Consider the following 17268-nt stretch of genomic DNA (forward strand, 5'->3'; position numbering starts at 1 on the left):
GAAGCAGCGGGAAAAGGAGAAAGCGACACTAATATAGAGATCAGCGCAAGAGCCTAGAGCGCCAATACCCGACGCTACCATAGAGAGTGGAATGTAGACTGGCGAGCCAAACATCTGCAGGTGGAGCTTCCAGGTTCCTTTTGACCTTCTTGCCCCCACCCCAATAGCTGCTCAGAGAAAGCACTATAGAAACCTAGCAGTTATAAATAGGCGTGGTGGGCGGAGGACAGAAAACAGAACGAGAGCAACAAAAGCAAAGGGCTCTACTCCTTTGGAGTTCTCATAGGAAAAATGTGGCTTTCACAAGATTTTCAAACACTAAAAAGTACCGTGTCAGTGCAGCCCATTGTCTCTTTATTGTGTGGGGAACCGTGGCTGAGAATGACATTCCTGCAGTGTAGACTACTGCAATGTATGCTGTACCTTAGATTGCAGGTATTGAACAACAACCCTGCAATGTAGCTCAGGATTATTTCTTCATATTATTATTATTATTATTATTATTATTATTATTATTCAGTCTCTTGGTAGTTTTTATTTAAAGAAAATGCAGATTTAGCAACTGTGGAATTGATCACAGGAATGGCCCTGAGGGAAGAGGTGAATCACTGTTCCCACATTTTTGCAACAAAATCCTTCCCACTTCCTATATTTTATCTTGCAAGGAGAAAGCAACTGTGAGAGTGATTTTGATAGCAAAACAGAGCTAGAGAGAAAGCCTTCACCCCTGGCTCCCCTGGGATCATGTTTGCAAATCTTCTCTGAGTTAAACACGTGCTTTCTTTGAGCACCTCATTACTAACTGCTTTCCCCTTTGCACCTTGTTCCCCACCCCTGATATCCCGTGAGATTGGAGGAAAGGTCAAGCTAGTTCCTTGACCCTCCTCCTTGCAGCCCAAATCCAGAAGCCAACTGTATGCTATTCATCCAATGGACAGTCATTTTTAAATGCTTACAAACTAAAGCTAAAATAAACAGCACCCCATTTATTGGAAACAAGACTGAAAGAGCAGACAAGCCTCCATTTTCTGGGAAGGGGACACAAACATTGCTGCCCAGTTCCAGCTATGATAAAAGCCTGGATTTTTGTATTGCTGCTCACATTTTTGTCCAGGGCCCCCCAAAAAGAAACAGTCAGCATTTAACCCTGAAACTGAACAACCTGCATCAGTCTAAATGTTAGGGACAGGTATTTCTATACACCAGTTATGGCGGGCAGCAGGCATGGAGATAAACTGCCACATACTTCCAAACACAACGTTAAGAAAAAGCAAAGTGTCTTGTGCCACCTTAAAAATTAACCAGTGTAAGCCTTTGTGGGCCTACAGGTCATGTCATCAGTGTTGTCCTGAGTTACCTTGGAAGGGCAAGCATGTGGGTGGAATTGTAAACAGTGAGGTCAAAAGGAAAAGCAGAAAAGTACACATGGTGGACCTCTTGTGGATGTGGACTGAAAGTCCATCTAGTCTAGAATCCTGTTCTCACAGTGACCAACCAGATGTCCCTATAGGAAGCCTACAAGCAGGGCCAGAGTGCAATAGCAGCACTCTCTGCATTTGTGATTCCTATGAACTGGCATTCAGAGGCATATAAGAGAGTACAGGTAGAACACAACTATTGTGGCTAGTAGCCATTGTTAGCTTTTTCCTTTTTTAATTTATCCAATAATTTTATTTTAAAGCTATCCACATTGGTGGTCATCATTACATATTGTGGTAGCAAATACCGTCATTAAACTATCCACAGTGTGAAGTGCTTCTCTTTGTCTCTCCTGAATCTCCCACCATCCAGTTCCATTGGACGGGCCCCAGTGAGCTCTTAGTATTACGAGACAGAGAGAAAATATCTATCTGCTTTCTTCACAGGACAGCAGGCCTGGAAAGAATAAGAGGCAGAGTGTGGGTAAGGTGGGATGTGCCTAATGTCACAGGGGAGGCAGTGTTTGTTAGGTGGAGGGAATTATTATGCCATAGCAGAGAGCTGAGAGATTAGGCAGTTCATGGGGAAGGAAAGATCAGAGGGTGTGGTAGTGGCTGGGTGAGGACAGATCCCAGGGGAAAGCAGGCTGAGCCTTTCAGTGGTACCTGGGGCCTCTCCGTAGCACATCAATGGGAAGGGCACAGGAAGGGAGTCCGCAGAGCCATCTTTCCCATAGGGCTTAGTGGTGTGTCGCGCCAGGGCGCCAGCCACTCAGGGGTGCCCCAGCAAGTGGGGGAGCTGCGCGGCTTTGCCAGCAGCCTCCCCTTTTCCTGAATGCCCACTAGCTGTGCCCCGCCAACCATAAGGCTGGCGGGCATGCAGCTTCCCTCCCAAGCCTCCTTAGGAGGAGAGTGATCCCCGCAGAGGCTTAGGATGGAAGCTGTGCCCCACCAACCATATCGCTCTCCCGCAGCGGCATGGGGGAGAGTTGTGCCCCCCCCCGATGGCTGGCAGTGCGCAGCTACGGCCACCCCAACACTATCCATGGTAATTTGGGGGGTGCTGGGCGGATATTTGCACCCCAGCGCCGCATCTGCTAAAGACGGCCCTGGGAGTCAGATACCCACCCACACTTCCTTGCAACAGCTAGGGTGTGGAAATCATTCTCTAGGACTGGATAAGCAGGATGATAGAGCAATTGTCATTCTTGTGGCCTCCCCACCTTGTTTCACAGGGATTAGACATCTGGCAAATCCCCAAATGTCAGGTTCTCACCTGTTTGTCTTCAAGGTGACCCAAGCCTGTTTGTTGCTTTAGAGTTGTTTGTATCATTAATTATTATATTTATTTATATCCTGCATTTGCCCCCGACCAGGATTCAAGGTGACTTGCACAAATTAATACAACACAGGTAAAATACAGAAAGCTAAAAATATATACGCCCTGATTGCTTAGTTGGTTAGAATTTGGTGCGAATAATGCCAAGGTTGCAGGTTTGATCCTTGTATGGAACAGCTGCATATTCCAGCATTGCAGGGGGTTGGGCAAGATAATCCTCATGGTCCCTTCCAATTCTACAATTCTATGATCATCATTAAAAAGCAACTAAACTCCAATAGAAGTAAAACAATATAAAGAACAAAACTATTAATAAAAACAGTAAAAATAAACAACGGTATTAAAAGACCTTTCCTTCAAAACCCCCACAAAACAAGTCAGTTCCCCAAGGCCTGTCGGAATAAAACAGTCTTCACCTGCTGGCAAAGGAAAAGGTGGGAGCCATTCTAGCTTCTCCAGGAAGTTCATGGGAGCAGCCATCAAGAAGGCTCTGTGTTGCCACAAAGCATGCCTGTGAGGTTGGCAGGACTGAGAGAAGGGTCTTCCCTGAAGGCCTCGGAGCACAGGCAGGTTTGTATGGAAGAATATGGTCTTTCAAATAGGGCTTTATTGGTCACAAGCAACACTTTGAATTGTGCCTGGAAACAAAATGGTAACCAGCGGAGCTGTTGCAACAAGGGAGTCATATGGTTCCTATAACCTGCCCCAGTCAACAGTCTATCAGGGGTCAGCAAACCTTTTCAGCGGGGGGGCGGTCCACTGTCTCTCAGACCTTGTGGGGGACCAGACTATATTTTTGCGGGGGAAATGAACGAATTTCTATGCTCCACAAATAACCCAGAGATGCATTTTAAATAAAAGCACACATTCTACTCATGTAAAAACACCAGGCAGGCCCCACAAATAACCCAGAGTTGCATTTTAAATAAAAGGACACATTCTACTAAGTAAAACCGGCTGATTCCCAGACCGTCTGCAGGCCGGATTTAGAAGGCAATTGGCCAGATCTGGCCCCTGGGCCTTAGTTTGCCTATCCATGGTCTAGCTTCACCATTTTGGACCAGTTGAAGTTTCTGGGCACTTTTCAAAGGCAGCCCCACACAGGGTATGTTAACAGTAATCCAAACAGGATGCAACTGAAGTGTGCGCCACTATGGCCAGATCAGTTTTAGTTCCCCGATGGAAGCCCTGCCCAGTCTCTGGCAGCCAAAAGAGGCCAGTAGTCCTGCATGGCTGAAGGCTGGTGGAGTCCTCTGCCTGCCTGCCTACCTGCCTGCCACCCTCCCTGCCCTTGGAGCAGGTTCACAGAGCCTCCCTTGCCTGGCAAGGCCCTGGTGAGGGAGCCTCTGTGGCTGCTACTTTGCTCCCTGGGGGGACCTGAGGTGAGAAGGCTCCTGTCCCTTCCATCTTGCAACAACAGCCTGAGATTCACCTAACCCAACGGAACGGCTAAGCTCTCTATTTCTGCCGGGTAAGAGGGTTAAAGAGGCAGATTTGGCTCCTGACATAATCAGGCAGAAAGGCAAGTGGAGGGGAAAGGAGCACCATCCCCCCACCCCAGGAAGGCCAATCGCTGGTCCCAAGGATCAAAGGTGGAGGCAGCGGGTTGCCAGTTGGCCAATCTCAGCCTCTCAGCTAATTGGCTTTCTCTCTGCAACCGCTTTCTGGAGAGCAGGCTCCACCTGGTCCCAGGGATGTGCTGCTGAGCAAAGGGCTGGGCCCACGGAGCCAGGAGCGGATGACTGGGGGACGAGGGCAGGACGTCCAGCCGTTCCCTTGGGGAGCTGGGGGCACCGGGAACAGAGGAGGAGGGATGGTGCCAGGCTACTGCAAGGCCCAGGTAAGCAGAGGGGAGGCTTCAAGACTTGTCAGCTCTGGGGTCTGGCCAAGGGCTGGCCCAAGAGGCCCCCAAGGGAGGGAACAGCCAGAACAGGCGATGCCAGCTTGAACACGAGCTGCTTCTTCTACCCCTGGGCCACACTGACTGGCAGCACCTCACCAGGGTATCAGACAGGGGGCATTCCTAGCCTTTCCTGGAGATGCCGTGGGTATCAAACCAAGGACCTTCTGCATGCCAAGCAGGTGCTCTGCCACTGAGCCACAGTGGACCTTCTGCTGTGCCTGCAAGGCCCAAACTCAGGCCAGAGTACCAGCAACCTCTCCTCAGGCGAGGAAGCCTCTAGCCACAGCCAACGTTGGGGAAAGCAAACTAGCCATTTGCCCAGCAGCCCACTTGGCCCTTGCCCTCAGCTCCAGGACCAGGGAAGGATCAGGCCTCCCACGGAGGTTCAGAGGATAAAGGCTTGTGAGCCTCAGCCTTGACAATCAACACAATTAAATGAAAGATAATTGGACTCCAATGAGAAAAAAGCACACATGCAGAGGGTTCTTGGGATGATGCATGTGTGGCCGGGGGGGAGGGGGTTGGGTCGCCCTTCTTGCCTTGTTCACACAGTCTGCCCAGCACTGTTCCCCAGTGCTCAGGGGGACTTCCAGAAGGGGTTTTCTGTTGCAAACAGGTCCTGCAGGGCTGGTTTTCAGATGCATGCAGTTGGCACGTGGCCTTCCACACATCTTGTTTATTCAACCGTGGATTTTCACTGTTACCCCGCTTGCCATCCACATCAGAGGGTGGAGCCTGGCAGAATTAATTCAGTTGGTGGCTTTTTTGCCCCTCCTCTGTATCGCTGACAGCACAGAAGGAGGCATAGCTGTCAACCTTCCCTTTTTTGCGGGAATTTCCCTTATTCCAGCGTCGTTTCCCACTGCTATCCTGGATTGTTAGATATCCCGTAGACAGGTGAGGCTGCTAATCCCTTATTTTCAAATCTGAAAGTTGACAGCTATGAGAAGAAGGCAAGAGGGCAAACTTGGCTAGCCCAGTTAGTTGTCGTGTTTCACAAAGCACAAACTGGGGGCCTGTTGGCAGAAGGGGGAGCGATATCTCTTGGTTCTTTTTTTAATACTTGGGGAAGTGCTATATTGATCTGCTGTTTGGTTTTGTGTGGCTGGGACCAAGTAGCAGTATTTTTTTAAAAAATATGGCTAATCTTATCTATACAATCCTGTAACCATTAACAGGACAGCTATGCAGTCTCTTCCCCCATCCCTCCCAAAGTGCAACATCAATGAAAGACTGAAGTTCTTTTTTAAAAAAATAAATTTTATTGGTTTTACAAAAATTTTAAAATTCATTATATATCATCTCCTAGAATTCCTTTATCTTTTTACAATTCCACCACATATAATAAAAGGTGCTATGACTGAAGTTCTAAGGAGGAGGTTTTGTGCATGAAATTCAGATTAAACTTTTTAAAAGAGAAAGTCTGGTGTATGTACTGTGATTAGTCTGAAGAGGTAATTCCCCACAATGACTTGATATCACAAGTTCCTCTCATCAGGCCGCTGAAATTCAAATGCACCTTCAGCATTGTAGTCATTACTGGGAATGAACATCTTCTGTCTGTTACTGGTGTATCTGGAACAAAATAGCTTAACTTGTGCTCTGGAGAGGAGCTGATGAATGCAGGGTTTATGTGTGTGATAGAGGCCACCCACCAAAACATCAGTCAGCACCACACACATGAGAAACTACCCCTCCCCACCCTTCAAAAAAAAAAACCCACAACAACTCTGTGCCAAGAAATTTCCACACCAGACAGAGACAGCGGATGTTTAACAGGCTGTTTCTACTTATCGGATTTCCCAGAGGAAGGGGAAATCCGGATTAAATTTAAATTTAAAAAATGTGGGCTGGGATTTTGATGGTGGTGATGTTGTATAAACAATTTAGAAAACTTGTGTGCCTGAGCAGCATCGTTTTCCATAATGAATTCCTGCCTGGAAGGAGCCTCCATAGGGATGCTACCCCATAACCTGGTGCCAGCTCTTGCCTCTAGAAGCTCAGGATTCATGCACTCATCCATCTGCTTTCTAAACTGATACACTTTTCTCCTCTGACATGTTCCTTGGACCCTCCCCTTCCAGGTATCTACAATCCCTTCCTCATAGGAGCTGTCTTGATTCCTTTTGCAGTCACAATATCAAGGCCAGAGACAGTCCTGGGTGCTTTTGCAGGTCGTTAGCCTCCCAGGAATGGGACATGAGCACCTTCTTTGTGTTGAGTAGCTTCTTGGAAGCAGAGCGCCAGTTTCCCTCTAGGTGTGGCACCCCTGCCTCTCTTTTAGCAGGAATCCAAGTGGGTGTTTCTCTAAGATGCCAGTTGGTGCCTGGAGGGGTCCTCTCCATAAAATCTCCTTAAGCTGATGGGCAGCAGTTTCAGGCCCCTGGCTCTGGGCACATGGAGAATTAAGCTCCCCATCTTGAGGTGATATCCCAGTTGGTTTGAGGAACACATTCCATTCAAACTCTTTCCCAGGTGTGCTTCTTGACCGAGGAGGGTGAAAGGTGTTCAAGGAGCTTCCTGAGGCAGGCCAAAAATGTGGCCAACTAGCAAAGGTGGTCCCCTACCTTGCAATGCATCCCTAACTTCATTGGCCCAACTGCAGATCATGGGGAGGGGCTCTGCCCAGCTCAGGTGGGAGGAGGGGATGGATGCTGTGCCTGTGTCAATTAGGAGTGACTCTAATCCCTCTCTAAGGTTCTTGGTGGTCAGATGGACTCTGAGAACACAGCTGGGCAGGATGCTCAGGTGCAGAGCTAGGAGTGGGTGGGAGGCTTTGGCTGGCTCCTCTTTGGGGCCATTCCCTTATGGGATCCAAGTGTTGCTGTGCTAGACCCAGAGAAAGAATAAGAAATGCAACAGCTGCAGAACTGGTCAGAAGCAGCAGACAGAGAACTCAGTGACGCAGGAGCTTTGGAGTCTCTGGAAAGTGGGCTAATGAGAAGGTTGTTGGCATCCAAAGGTGTCCTGCAGAGTGATAATAAGGCAATGCAAGCAAGTTAAAACAATGAGCCTTAGGAGTGTCAGGAGCCATCTTCTACTGAATCAGACTATCCAGCTCAGCACTGTCTACACTGGCTGGCAGCAATAGCTCTCCAGTCTTCATTCATCGGCCTTCCCAGCCGTACCTGGAGAAGCTGCTTGAGATTGAACCTGGAACCTTCTACATGCCAAGCAGATGCTCTGCCATCGAGCCACAGCCCTTCCTGGTCTTAAAGTGTGCCATTCGGCAGTGATCCCTGCTTGGTATACAAACTCATCTTCCTGTATGTGCTCATTGAGATTTACCTTTAAAGTATTGCACTGTCAGTTGGACTTATTGACAGTGCCAGAGCAATCCTCCTGGGCACACGTGAACTCCAGATTACAGGGAAGCCTGTGGAGTCAGCCTGGCAAGCCCATCTCTGCTCACAGATCGGTGCCTATTATGCTACTTCCATAGCAGACTGCTCAGCTGGCACGTCTCAGTGACAGGAATGTGCCCTCCCTTTCTAACCTATTGTGTGTTCCACAGTCTCAGGATGGGTGGCACAAAACCCTCTGAGGGCACAGAAACATTGCAACCCACGGCTGGTTTTCCCACAAGGGAGAAACCATGCATGAATTGTTTTCTTTATTAACTGCAATTGTATAACTGTTCCATAAGAGGAGCTGCTCTAAAGTACAGTGTAGAACAGCAAAAAAAAATTACCATTAAGAACTAAAACACCATCTTAGAAATTCTGTGTCACTGCCAGTTCTTGACCCACAGCTGGCCCCATGAGCTGGGTAGCTTGTTTTGCATATTCTGTCCTTCTGTCCGGCTGAACCAGAGACTGGTGGGTTGGTGGAAGCACGTTGGACCCTGAATTTGACACCTGCCCCTCTCCAGCAGCAACAGATGGCACCTGAGCTTCCTAATCCCCTTAATCCCACCTCTTGCAGGCTGTGCCCCTCACTCACTGCTCAAGGACCTGCTCAGGGACAGCCTTGTGGGTGGGCCAAGCCTAGGGAGTGACCCAGGACAATCTGGCTGCCCAGCCCCTCATCCATGCAGGCAACAGACCCCAGCTGCTTTCTGCTGGCAGAGGCTTGGGGTGAAAGGTCCAGTGAGATGGAAGAGGCAGGGAGTCCAGCTTATTGTGGGTAGGGAGGCAGAGGGTTGCTGGGCATGCAGAGAGGGCCTAAGTAGGTAACACTCAACTTCCCTCTCCCCTGCTCAGATTTGCTGCTGCTGCGGCCCAGCCCCTTGCACCTTGTGCTGCCCCTGCTGCCCCGGCATCAAGGTCTCGACAGGGACCCGGCTCCTCTACATGCTCTTCCACATCCTGGCCTGTGCCAGCTGCTGCTTCATGCTCTCCCGCACTGTGGCCGAAGCCATCAAGGAGAACGTGAGTGAGTGAGTGAGAAGCCACTGCCACCGCCATTGGGAGCCTCCTCCACCTGCACCTGGAGACTCATTGGGGCGGGGGGGGGGAGGGAGGACAACTGGCCACTATTCTGAGAAAATAATCTCCAAGTGGCAGGGAGGGGCTGAAATGACCAGCTTCCTCTTATTAATTCACTTCCCTTTTTAAAATGCTATTACTCTAGTTCCATTTAAAAAGAGAAGAAAACAGAGGGTGGGCTCTGCAAAGCAAACATTTTAATTCCACACTAAATAGTGGCACAGGGACACGGGTGGCGCTGTGGGTTAAACCACAGAGCCTAGGACTTGCCGATCAGAAGGTTGGTGGTTCGAATCCTTGTGACGGGGTGAGCTCCTGTTGCTCGGTCCCTGCTCCTGCCAACCTAGCAGTTCGAAAGCACGTCAAAGTGCAAGTAGATAAACAGGTACCGCTCTGGCGGGAAGGTAAACGGCATTTCCGTGCACTGCTCTGGTTCGCCAGAAGCAGCTTAGTCATGCTGGCTACGTGACCCGGAAGCTGTACACCGGCTCCCCCGGCCAGTAAAGCGAGATGAGCGCCGCAACCCCAGAGTCGGCCACGACTGGACCTAATGGTCAGGGGTCCCTTTACCTTTTAAATTGCGGCACAATGGTTAGCATGTTGGACTCGGACCAGGAATACAAGGGTTCAAATCCCTACTTGGCCATGAAGCTCACTGGGTATGATTTGGGGGGGGGGCAGTCCCCACATCTCAGCCTATCTTCCCTCGCAGGGTTTTTGTGGGGATTAAAAGAGATGGGAAATAGTCATGCATGTTGCCTTGAGCTCCTTGGAGTGGCACAAAGTGGGATATAAATGCAATCAATCAATCAATCAAGGGTTCCAGTGTGGAAGTTCTGGCAATGCTTCCCCCCACCCCGGGTCTCTCTCCCTTCCTCCCACAGGTGCCTTTCTATGCAGTGCTGTGTGAACACCTTCCTGGGGGCAGTGACTGTGACATCCTGGTGGGCTACTCAGCCGTCTACAGGGTCTGCTTTGGCACTGCCTGCTTCTACCTGGGCCAGGCAGCCTTCTTGGTCAACATCAAGTCCAGCAGCAACGTCCGCGCCCTCTTGCACAATGGGTGAGGAGAAGGGAGGTCCTGACCCAGACCTGGACTGTTACGGAGGAGCAGGCAGAGGAAGCCACAGGCTCGTCCATCCAAGGGCCACCCTGGTTATTCACCGCCTCTTTGGGGTCTGTTGCAGGTTCTGGTTCCTGAAGCTCCTCATCCTTGTGGGGCTCTGCGCAGCCGCCTTCTTCATCCAAGACCAGCGCTTCCTCCGAGGTAAGGAAAATAGAAGAGCAGCCCACTTGGCTGCTGGATCAGGCTGGTGGCTCTGCAACTTGCTCTTGCCAAGCACCCCACCCCTCCTCACTGTAGGGACAGCCCTCCAGGTAGGGGTGGAGGAAGGCAGCCATTTCCCTTCTTTACCAGCCTCGTTTCCATTCTGCTGCAGTTCAGTTTCCACCAAATACGACGTAATTTGTCTTGCTGCCTGCTGTTCGATGTAGGTTAAAATTATGTGACGTGAGTAACTGTTTGGGTGGCTTACATACATTTCAAGGTGAAATAAATATCAAAAGAATGTAAGGAAAGAAAGAAACACTTATCATTCTTTGTCATCTGCAGACTTGAAAACTACAACAGGAACATATATGGACCCTTTTTGCTTGACAGATTTCTGAACAGGCAAAATGGAGCCATTCCCTCATCCTTTTCTGTTTCTGTCAGAATCAGCATCCCTCCCTCTGGTGGGGCTTACTGATAATCCTCTGAGGGGACTCATAGGAGGTGGAGATGGCCACCAGCTTTGAAAGATTGCTTTAAAAGATTAGACAAACTCATGGAGGCAGCTGTGCTTCTGAATACCAGTTCCTGGAAAGCACAGAAAGAAAGGGAGTTCATGTGCTCAAATCCTGTTTGCTGGTTTCCCATTGAGGCATGTTGTTGGCCACCATGAGAAGAGGATGCTGGACTAGATGGGCCCTCATTGGCCTGATTGAGCAGGCTCTTGTTTCCATGATCCTGCTCCTCAACCAAAAAAGGCTTCTCTTTGAGGGATCTAAGCCAGAAGAGCCTCTTTCCTGGCTAGAACTGAGCTGGCTTTCCAGAGGGGAAACAGCCTGGCAGGACAGCCAGAGGTGGCACTTGGCTTCTTTGGTCCCCCTGACCACCACCCACGTCTGTCCTCCTTTGGCCCTTGCAGCCTGGCACTTGGTTGGTGTCTGCGGAGGCTTTGCCTTCATCCTGGTCCAGCTGGTGCTGATCACAGCCTTTGCTCACACCTGGAACAAGAACTGGTGAGTCTCCCTTCTGGATGGAATGGGTTGGGGCACCTTCCTGGACCACAAGGGGGCCGGAGAAGGGAGGGAGCTGGCCTCAGGTCGGTGCTCCAAACAAGCTTTTCCCTCGTTCTCTCACAGGCTGACAGGCGCCTCCACGGACAAGCGTTGGTACCTGGCTATCTTCCTGGCCACACTGGGCTTCTACACCATAGCCTCCACCGCTTACACTTTCCTGTACAAATTCTACACCCACCCAGGCGGCTGTTTCCTCAACAAGGGGCTGCTGGCCTTCAACGGTGCCCTGTGCCTCCTCATGTCCTTCATCTCCATCACCCCCTGCGTCCGCCTGCGTGAGTAATGGCATGTGTGGATTTTACAGCACAGGGTGGTATTGGAGGGACGGGGGCTCGCAGCCTTCGGTGGCCTGCAACAAGTGAAGTGTAGAGCACTCTCAGGGCTTAATTGCCCAAAGAAGCACTGAACTAGTGCCCTCTTCTCCCTGGAAGTTCCTCTCCCAAGGATGTTGAGTTCGAGGTGGTTTCCTTAGAGGGGTGGGTGCTAGGAGGGTAAATTTTTTAAATCAAATACTCACCTAAGAGACCAGGCTTCTAGGTACACAACAAGGTGAAGCAGAAAGAATAGGTCCAGGTGCAAAAGGTGGACCCTGTCACAGGGAGCTCAGCAAGGAAGGGGATCAGAGAGCCAGAGGCCTGTGATGTTTCCAGCAACTGGAAGGGTCAAGAGGAGGCTTATATACTCTGCCTCCTAAAGCACACCCTAACTACAGCTTCTGGCAGTGAGGGAGCATCAGGAATCATGTACACACAAGTAGACCAAAGACTCTGGGCCGATAGATACAGACTGCATTTTCACTCTTTATTGTTGGGATGGGGATGTTTTTTGAGGACACCGATAACCCTTTATTTCCCTTGCACCTGCCTGCTCCCAGGACAGCCAAGCTCCAGCCCCTTACAGGCCTCCATCATCTGCTGCTACGTCATGTACCTGACCTTCTCTGCCCTGTCCAGCCGGCCACCAGAGAAAGGTCTGTGTCAGCTCTGAGCCTTTGCCTTCTGGGGAGATCCACGGGGGTGAGGCAGGCCCTCAATCAGCTAATGGCATTTTCCTCCTCCTCTCCCACAGTGCAGTACAAGGGGCAGAATCTCACCATTTGCTTCCCCAGTGTGAGCAAGGATGGGATGCAGACTGAGGACACAACGGTGGCTATCCTGGGGGCTGGGGTCATGTACGCCTGCGTCCTCTTTGCCTGGTGGGTACCTGCCTATGTGTCCCCAGAGGTCTCAGATCCCAAGCCAAGGATTGACCCCAGCTTGCCAGAGTGGGCCAGAGGAGGGGTCTGGGAATAAGGGAACTGCACTGCCACCCATTCCTGTTACAAGATAATAGACTGGTGGAGAATGCAGACAAGTTACACACCGGTCACATTGGACTTCTGGGGTAATGCCCTCAGGCTGCCCACCAAGTGATTCTTTCCTCAAAGCAATTTGGGGCAGCCCTGACAGGGAGGAGCAGAGCCCGCCTGCTGGACTCCTGGCATACTGGGATGGATTCTGTGTCAGAGAAACAGGACAGGCTGTCCATCCCATCCTGTGGTCAGCTTGTATACAATGGCTGGGTAGAGGATGGGCTGTGCTCAGGAAGGGCTTCTGCTGCTGATTTGCTCATCCTTGTCCTCCTCCTCCTGCAGCAATGAAGCATCAATGCTCGCTGAGCTGTTTGGACCTCTGTGGATGGTCAGGATCTACAGCTTTGAGTTTAAGGTGGGTTCCAGGAAAGGGTCCAGTGTGGGGCAGAAACCCTCTTGAGAGGCAGCTGCTGATCTTCAATGCTTTCCCCCCTAACCTCCAGCTCCTGAAACGATTCTCCATTGCCCAAGAGGATTCTCTGCTCTTTTATCATTTATTTGTTATTTAGCATTTCAAGTTGCAACCATTGTATGTGTTTGGGCAGAAAAGCAGGCAATAAAATGAATGTCTCAGTGTCTGAGGCCTGCTTCTTGGGATACTGCCTGTGTTCAAGTTCTAATGTCCAAATGCACAATCTGCTTTGTTCCCACAATGTATATCTCATGGATTTCCCCTGCAAAACACTGGCAGGGGTGGGCCCAATCCTAGCCTGGTTACCACTTCCAAATACAACCAGGGTAGGATTCCCCCTTTTTCAGCTAGAGGGGAAAAGCCAGCACCCTCTGTAACTGATACTAGGCTCCCTCTTTGTTTCCTGGGAAGTCAGGACTCCACAGACCACCCTCAGGATGGGGATGGAGAGCCTCCGGACTTCCAGATGTTGCTGGACTGCAACTCCCATTCTCTTCTCCCCATCCCCAACCCCCTGGGGCCAGTCAGGCTGAGGCTGATGGGAGCTGAAGAGCCAGGTGTCCCCTATGACCACCATCGTGACTTAAGGGTTGGGTGAGGGTGTCACCCTGGCAGTTGCCAGCTGTGTTTCCATTGTGAGCTAAGGGGCAGCCAGGTGGCAAGAGGTTGCATGAGCAGTGGATGACCCATCCTGTTCTCTTTGCAGAAGGCGTCCTGTTTCTTCTGTTGCCCTGATAAGATGGAAGAGGAGGTAGCAGGTGAGTGCAATGGAGCCCCAGCAGCATCATAAGCCACTTGGGCCTTCCAGTGCCCCCCAACCCCATCCACTGTTGGGGTGCAAGGCAGGTATCTTAGGTATACATAGCAGGAGGAGCAATCTTTGGGGACACTCCTTATCTATGCTCTCCTAAATCTTTCCCCCAGATGCTCAAATAAGGGACAGGGGATGTGTACAGGACTCCCCAACAATGGGACACCCCATAAGAGTCAGGATAGCTGGTCATTCAACCAGACACTGCTATTGGTGCAGAGCAGGGCTTTGGATCCCTGAGCTGTGTGAGCAGGAGGGCCCTTTTTCACCCCTGGCCTAGGGCAGAGAGGTGAGCAGGAAGGGTCCCCAGTGGAGCAGCAGATTGTGCACGGCGACCCTGTGGTCTACAGCTACTCCACCTTCCACTTTGTCTTCTTCCTGGCCTCACTGTACGTCATGATGACTCTCACCAACTGGTTCAGGTAGGAACAAGGTGCCTGGTTCAGGTAGGAACAAGGGGAGTGGCAAAAGTGGGGGGGGGGGCAGCTTTGGAGCTTGCAATGCGACCTGTCTCTGCTCTCTTTGCAGTTATGAAAATGCGGTGCTAGAGACCACCTTCACTCATGGCAGCTGGTCCACCTTCTGGGTTAAGGTCTCTTCTGGCTGGGCCTGTGTCCTCCTCTACCTCTGGCTTCTGCTGGGCCCGCTCTGCCTCCCAGGCTCGCGCCAACGCAACAACACCCCCTTGCGTGTCTTGCGGCGTCAGCGGCGCAACCTTCACCGCATCAGTGTTGCTACGTAGCTGCTGCTGCCGCCACTGCCAAAAGGGCCTGGAGGCTCTTTTGCTTTTGCCACAGCCTGCCGTGGGCTTAGCCGCCTGCCACGATCACCAAAGGCCGGTGCCAAGAGACCCACCTGGTGCCAAGAGACCAGGCCTGGTCCGATGACTGCCTGCCACTGGGTGCTGCATGTGAAGGCCGCCCACGATGCCACGTCCCGGTGCTGGCCACAGCATGCCTTGCCCCAGCGGGTACCTTTAATGTGAACGAGCCAGCAGAGTGGGGGCTCAGAGGAGGCAGGTGCTTTAATGGAAGGAGAGGATAAGGGTGGTGCTGATTGTCCCCCAGTGTTGGTTGCAAGGCTGGACAAAATACGAGGCAGAGCTCCAAGTGGCGAAGTCCCACTAATATGGACCAGAGAACTCCAGAGAGGAGGAGGAGGAAGGTGCACACAAAGAATCAGACACAGGAACACAGCGCCTCTCCCCAGTTCTCAGCCATTATCAGACACTGCAAGGTCTCGACAGTGAGCAACATCTGACCTGTAGTGGGGGGGGTGAGGGGGGCCTCCTGCTGTGGCACTTCTTCCCATGTGTACAGGTGTGGAAGGATAATCCTGCCAAATGGGGGGAGGAGGGTCCTGCCACGGTGCTGATTAACAAGGAGAGACAGACCCAAAGGGCTGGTGCTCATTGTGGACGTTGTATTTGCTCTGCCAATAAAATCTTGTTCAACTGTGATGCTGCTGGGTGCATTGATAGATTATGGGGCCCATCCTGCTCTCCTGAATCCTAATGGCTGCTCATGGACCTGCTTCCCCCACCGCTACTTCTTTCCTTCCGTATGAATTGCCCAGCCTTAGAACTCACAGCAGTGTAGCTGAGGCTAATGCGCCAACTTGGCAGGGTGGTTGTTGTTAGGCAGGACCTTTTAGTGTCGGGGGTGGGAGGATAGTAGAGGCTGGGCTTGCAAGACTCAGCTGAGAAAATGATGGAGCAAGCCCAGCATTGAAACAGCCTTCTCTCTCTGCTGGCTCCACCTGTGGTTCCTATTCCCAGTTGTAGCTGGAGAGGCCATCAGCGACTGAACCTGGACCTTCTGGTGCCTGCAAAGCCCATGTCAGTCCTTCCTGCAAGTGTTCCCACAAAGCATCACCTGGGAGGACTCTGTCCCACAGCCAGAGAACTCTTGAATTGGAACTTTGGTTTCTCTTTGCTCCTCAGGGGCAGGGGAGGAATGGGGAAGAGGCTAGTGCCACTCTTTATGCCAAAATTCCCCCCATCCTCTTTATCCCAAAGCACTGCAGGGAGACCTCCTATGGCCAAACATACTGTGGGTGTGGGTGGCACTGCCTCAACTGAGGCTGCGCAAGTTGCTGACAGTTGGGAGATCTTGGGTTATTTCCCTGGGAGAGGAACTTTTGTTTAGAGTATCTCACCCAGGGCAGGTGAAGAGGGGTTAGAACATCCTCCCTAGGTGTGGATGGGGAATGCTCTGCCTTGCAAATCTGGGGGATCCTGCCTGGTTTGGGTCAGCTGCAATAGGAGAAGAATCAGAGGACAGACTCATCCAGGCCAGCATTTGGGACAGGCTATGGCAACCTGACAAGAGCCAACAGAGCATAGTCTCTCCGTGGGGAAACTATGATCCCTGCAGTCATGGTAATCCAACTCCCTGCCCAGGTTCTTCTTCAAGGTCCGTTGCCTCTGAGGCAGAGTTCACATTTTGGGAGCCACTGGATGGGCAAGATCCAGTTCTGTGGGATGAAACCAGCCTGAGCCCCTTCCATTCCTTGTCAAGCAAACAGGTGATGCAAGGCCAGTTGGGGAGGGCACTGTGAAATCCAGTACGCAAGGTACTCCTGTGCCTGTGGGATGCAGCAGGTCTGAGATTGGGTCTCTCCTGATGACCAGACACAAGGCTGACCTCCCTCTCCCCCAGAGATAATCAGGGTCTGTGCAACTCCTGGAAGGAGGCTGGCCACAGAAAGGGAGAGCCAGAGAAAGCAACTACAGCTGACCAGGCCTGGGTACAGTCAGTAATGGGCTAGGTCCCGATTTTAACTCAACTGGTAAATAGAGCAAGGCAGGCACCGCACCAAACTGAGTGGGAAGAGCAACTATTCAAAATATGGCCAGGAAGTCTAACTCAGCTCTATTTAATTTTAAAAGGGAGGATTCTTCATCTTTTATGGAAGAAGGCTTTGCTCTAAGAAAGCCAGTTCAAGAAAGTGACATCACTTCATTGGAGGTAATTTAAAGCCACCAACATAATGCCTAAAATAAATGTTGGTTTACAGTCTAGAGGAGATCAACTTTAAACCACAGGATGCCAGCATGGCTAAGTAAGAAGGCTGTAAAAGGCAAGAAGGGATACAGGAGAGATGACCACAGTCACACCCTGCCTGCATCTGAGCTTACACAGACATCTCTCTGGGCATAGGGTGCTGGACTGGACCCCTGACCCAAAGAGGCAATCCTGGGTTTTTATGGGAGCCCTGGTATCAGGTGGTCACTGACTCTTGTCTGAATCGGTCCTGAAGAGT

At 51.1% G+C, this 17268-nt stretch overlaps 1 protein-coding gene across 6 annotated transcripts; it reads left to right on the forward strand.

The window, feature by feature from the left end:
- Window positions 1–4: 4 nt before the first annotated feature.
- On the forward strand, window positions 5–15922 carry SERINC4 (serine incorporator 4). 6 transcript variants are annotated; one of them, XM_083710772.1, is made up of 14 exons: window positions 3566–3634; window positions 3706–4228; window positions 4433–4597; window positions 8863–9030; window positions 9972–10150; window positions 10275–10354; window positions 11277–11370; window positions 11494–11705; window positions 12305–12400; window positions 12499–12625; window positions 13064–13136; window positions 13900–13951; window positions 14285–14426; window positions 14533–15922. In XM_083710772.1, the coding sequence occupies exons 3-14, from the start codon at window positions 4496–4498 to the stop codon at window positions 14744–14746; spliced, it is 1539 nt and encodes a 512-aa protein (XP_083566898.1). In that variant the 5' UTR covers window positions 3566–3634; window positions 3706–4228; window positions 4433–4495; the 3' UTR covers window positions 14747–15922. The 6 variants fall into 6 exon arrangements, with proteins under 6 accessions (XP_083566900.1, XP_083566897.1, XP_083566899.1 ...); XM_083710771.1 differs by having other exon boundaries at window positions 3557–4228; XM_083710774.1 differs by lacking the exons at window positions 3566–3634; window positions 3706–4228; window positions 4433–4597 and adding an exon at window positions 5–120.
- Window positions 15923–17268: the final 1346 nt, after the last annotated feature.

Source organism: Podarcis gaigeae, assembly GCF_964106915.1.
Source record: "Podarcis gaigeae genome assembly, chromosome: 14".
In the NCBI taxonomy this organism is placed as follows: domain Eukaryota; kingdom Metazoa; phylum Chordata; class Lepidosauria; order Squamata; family Lacertidae; genus Podarcis; species Podarcis gaigeae.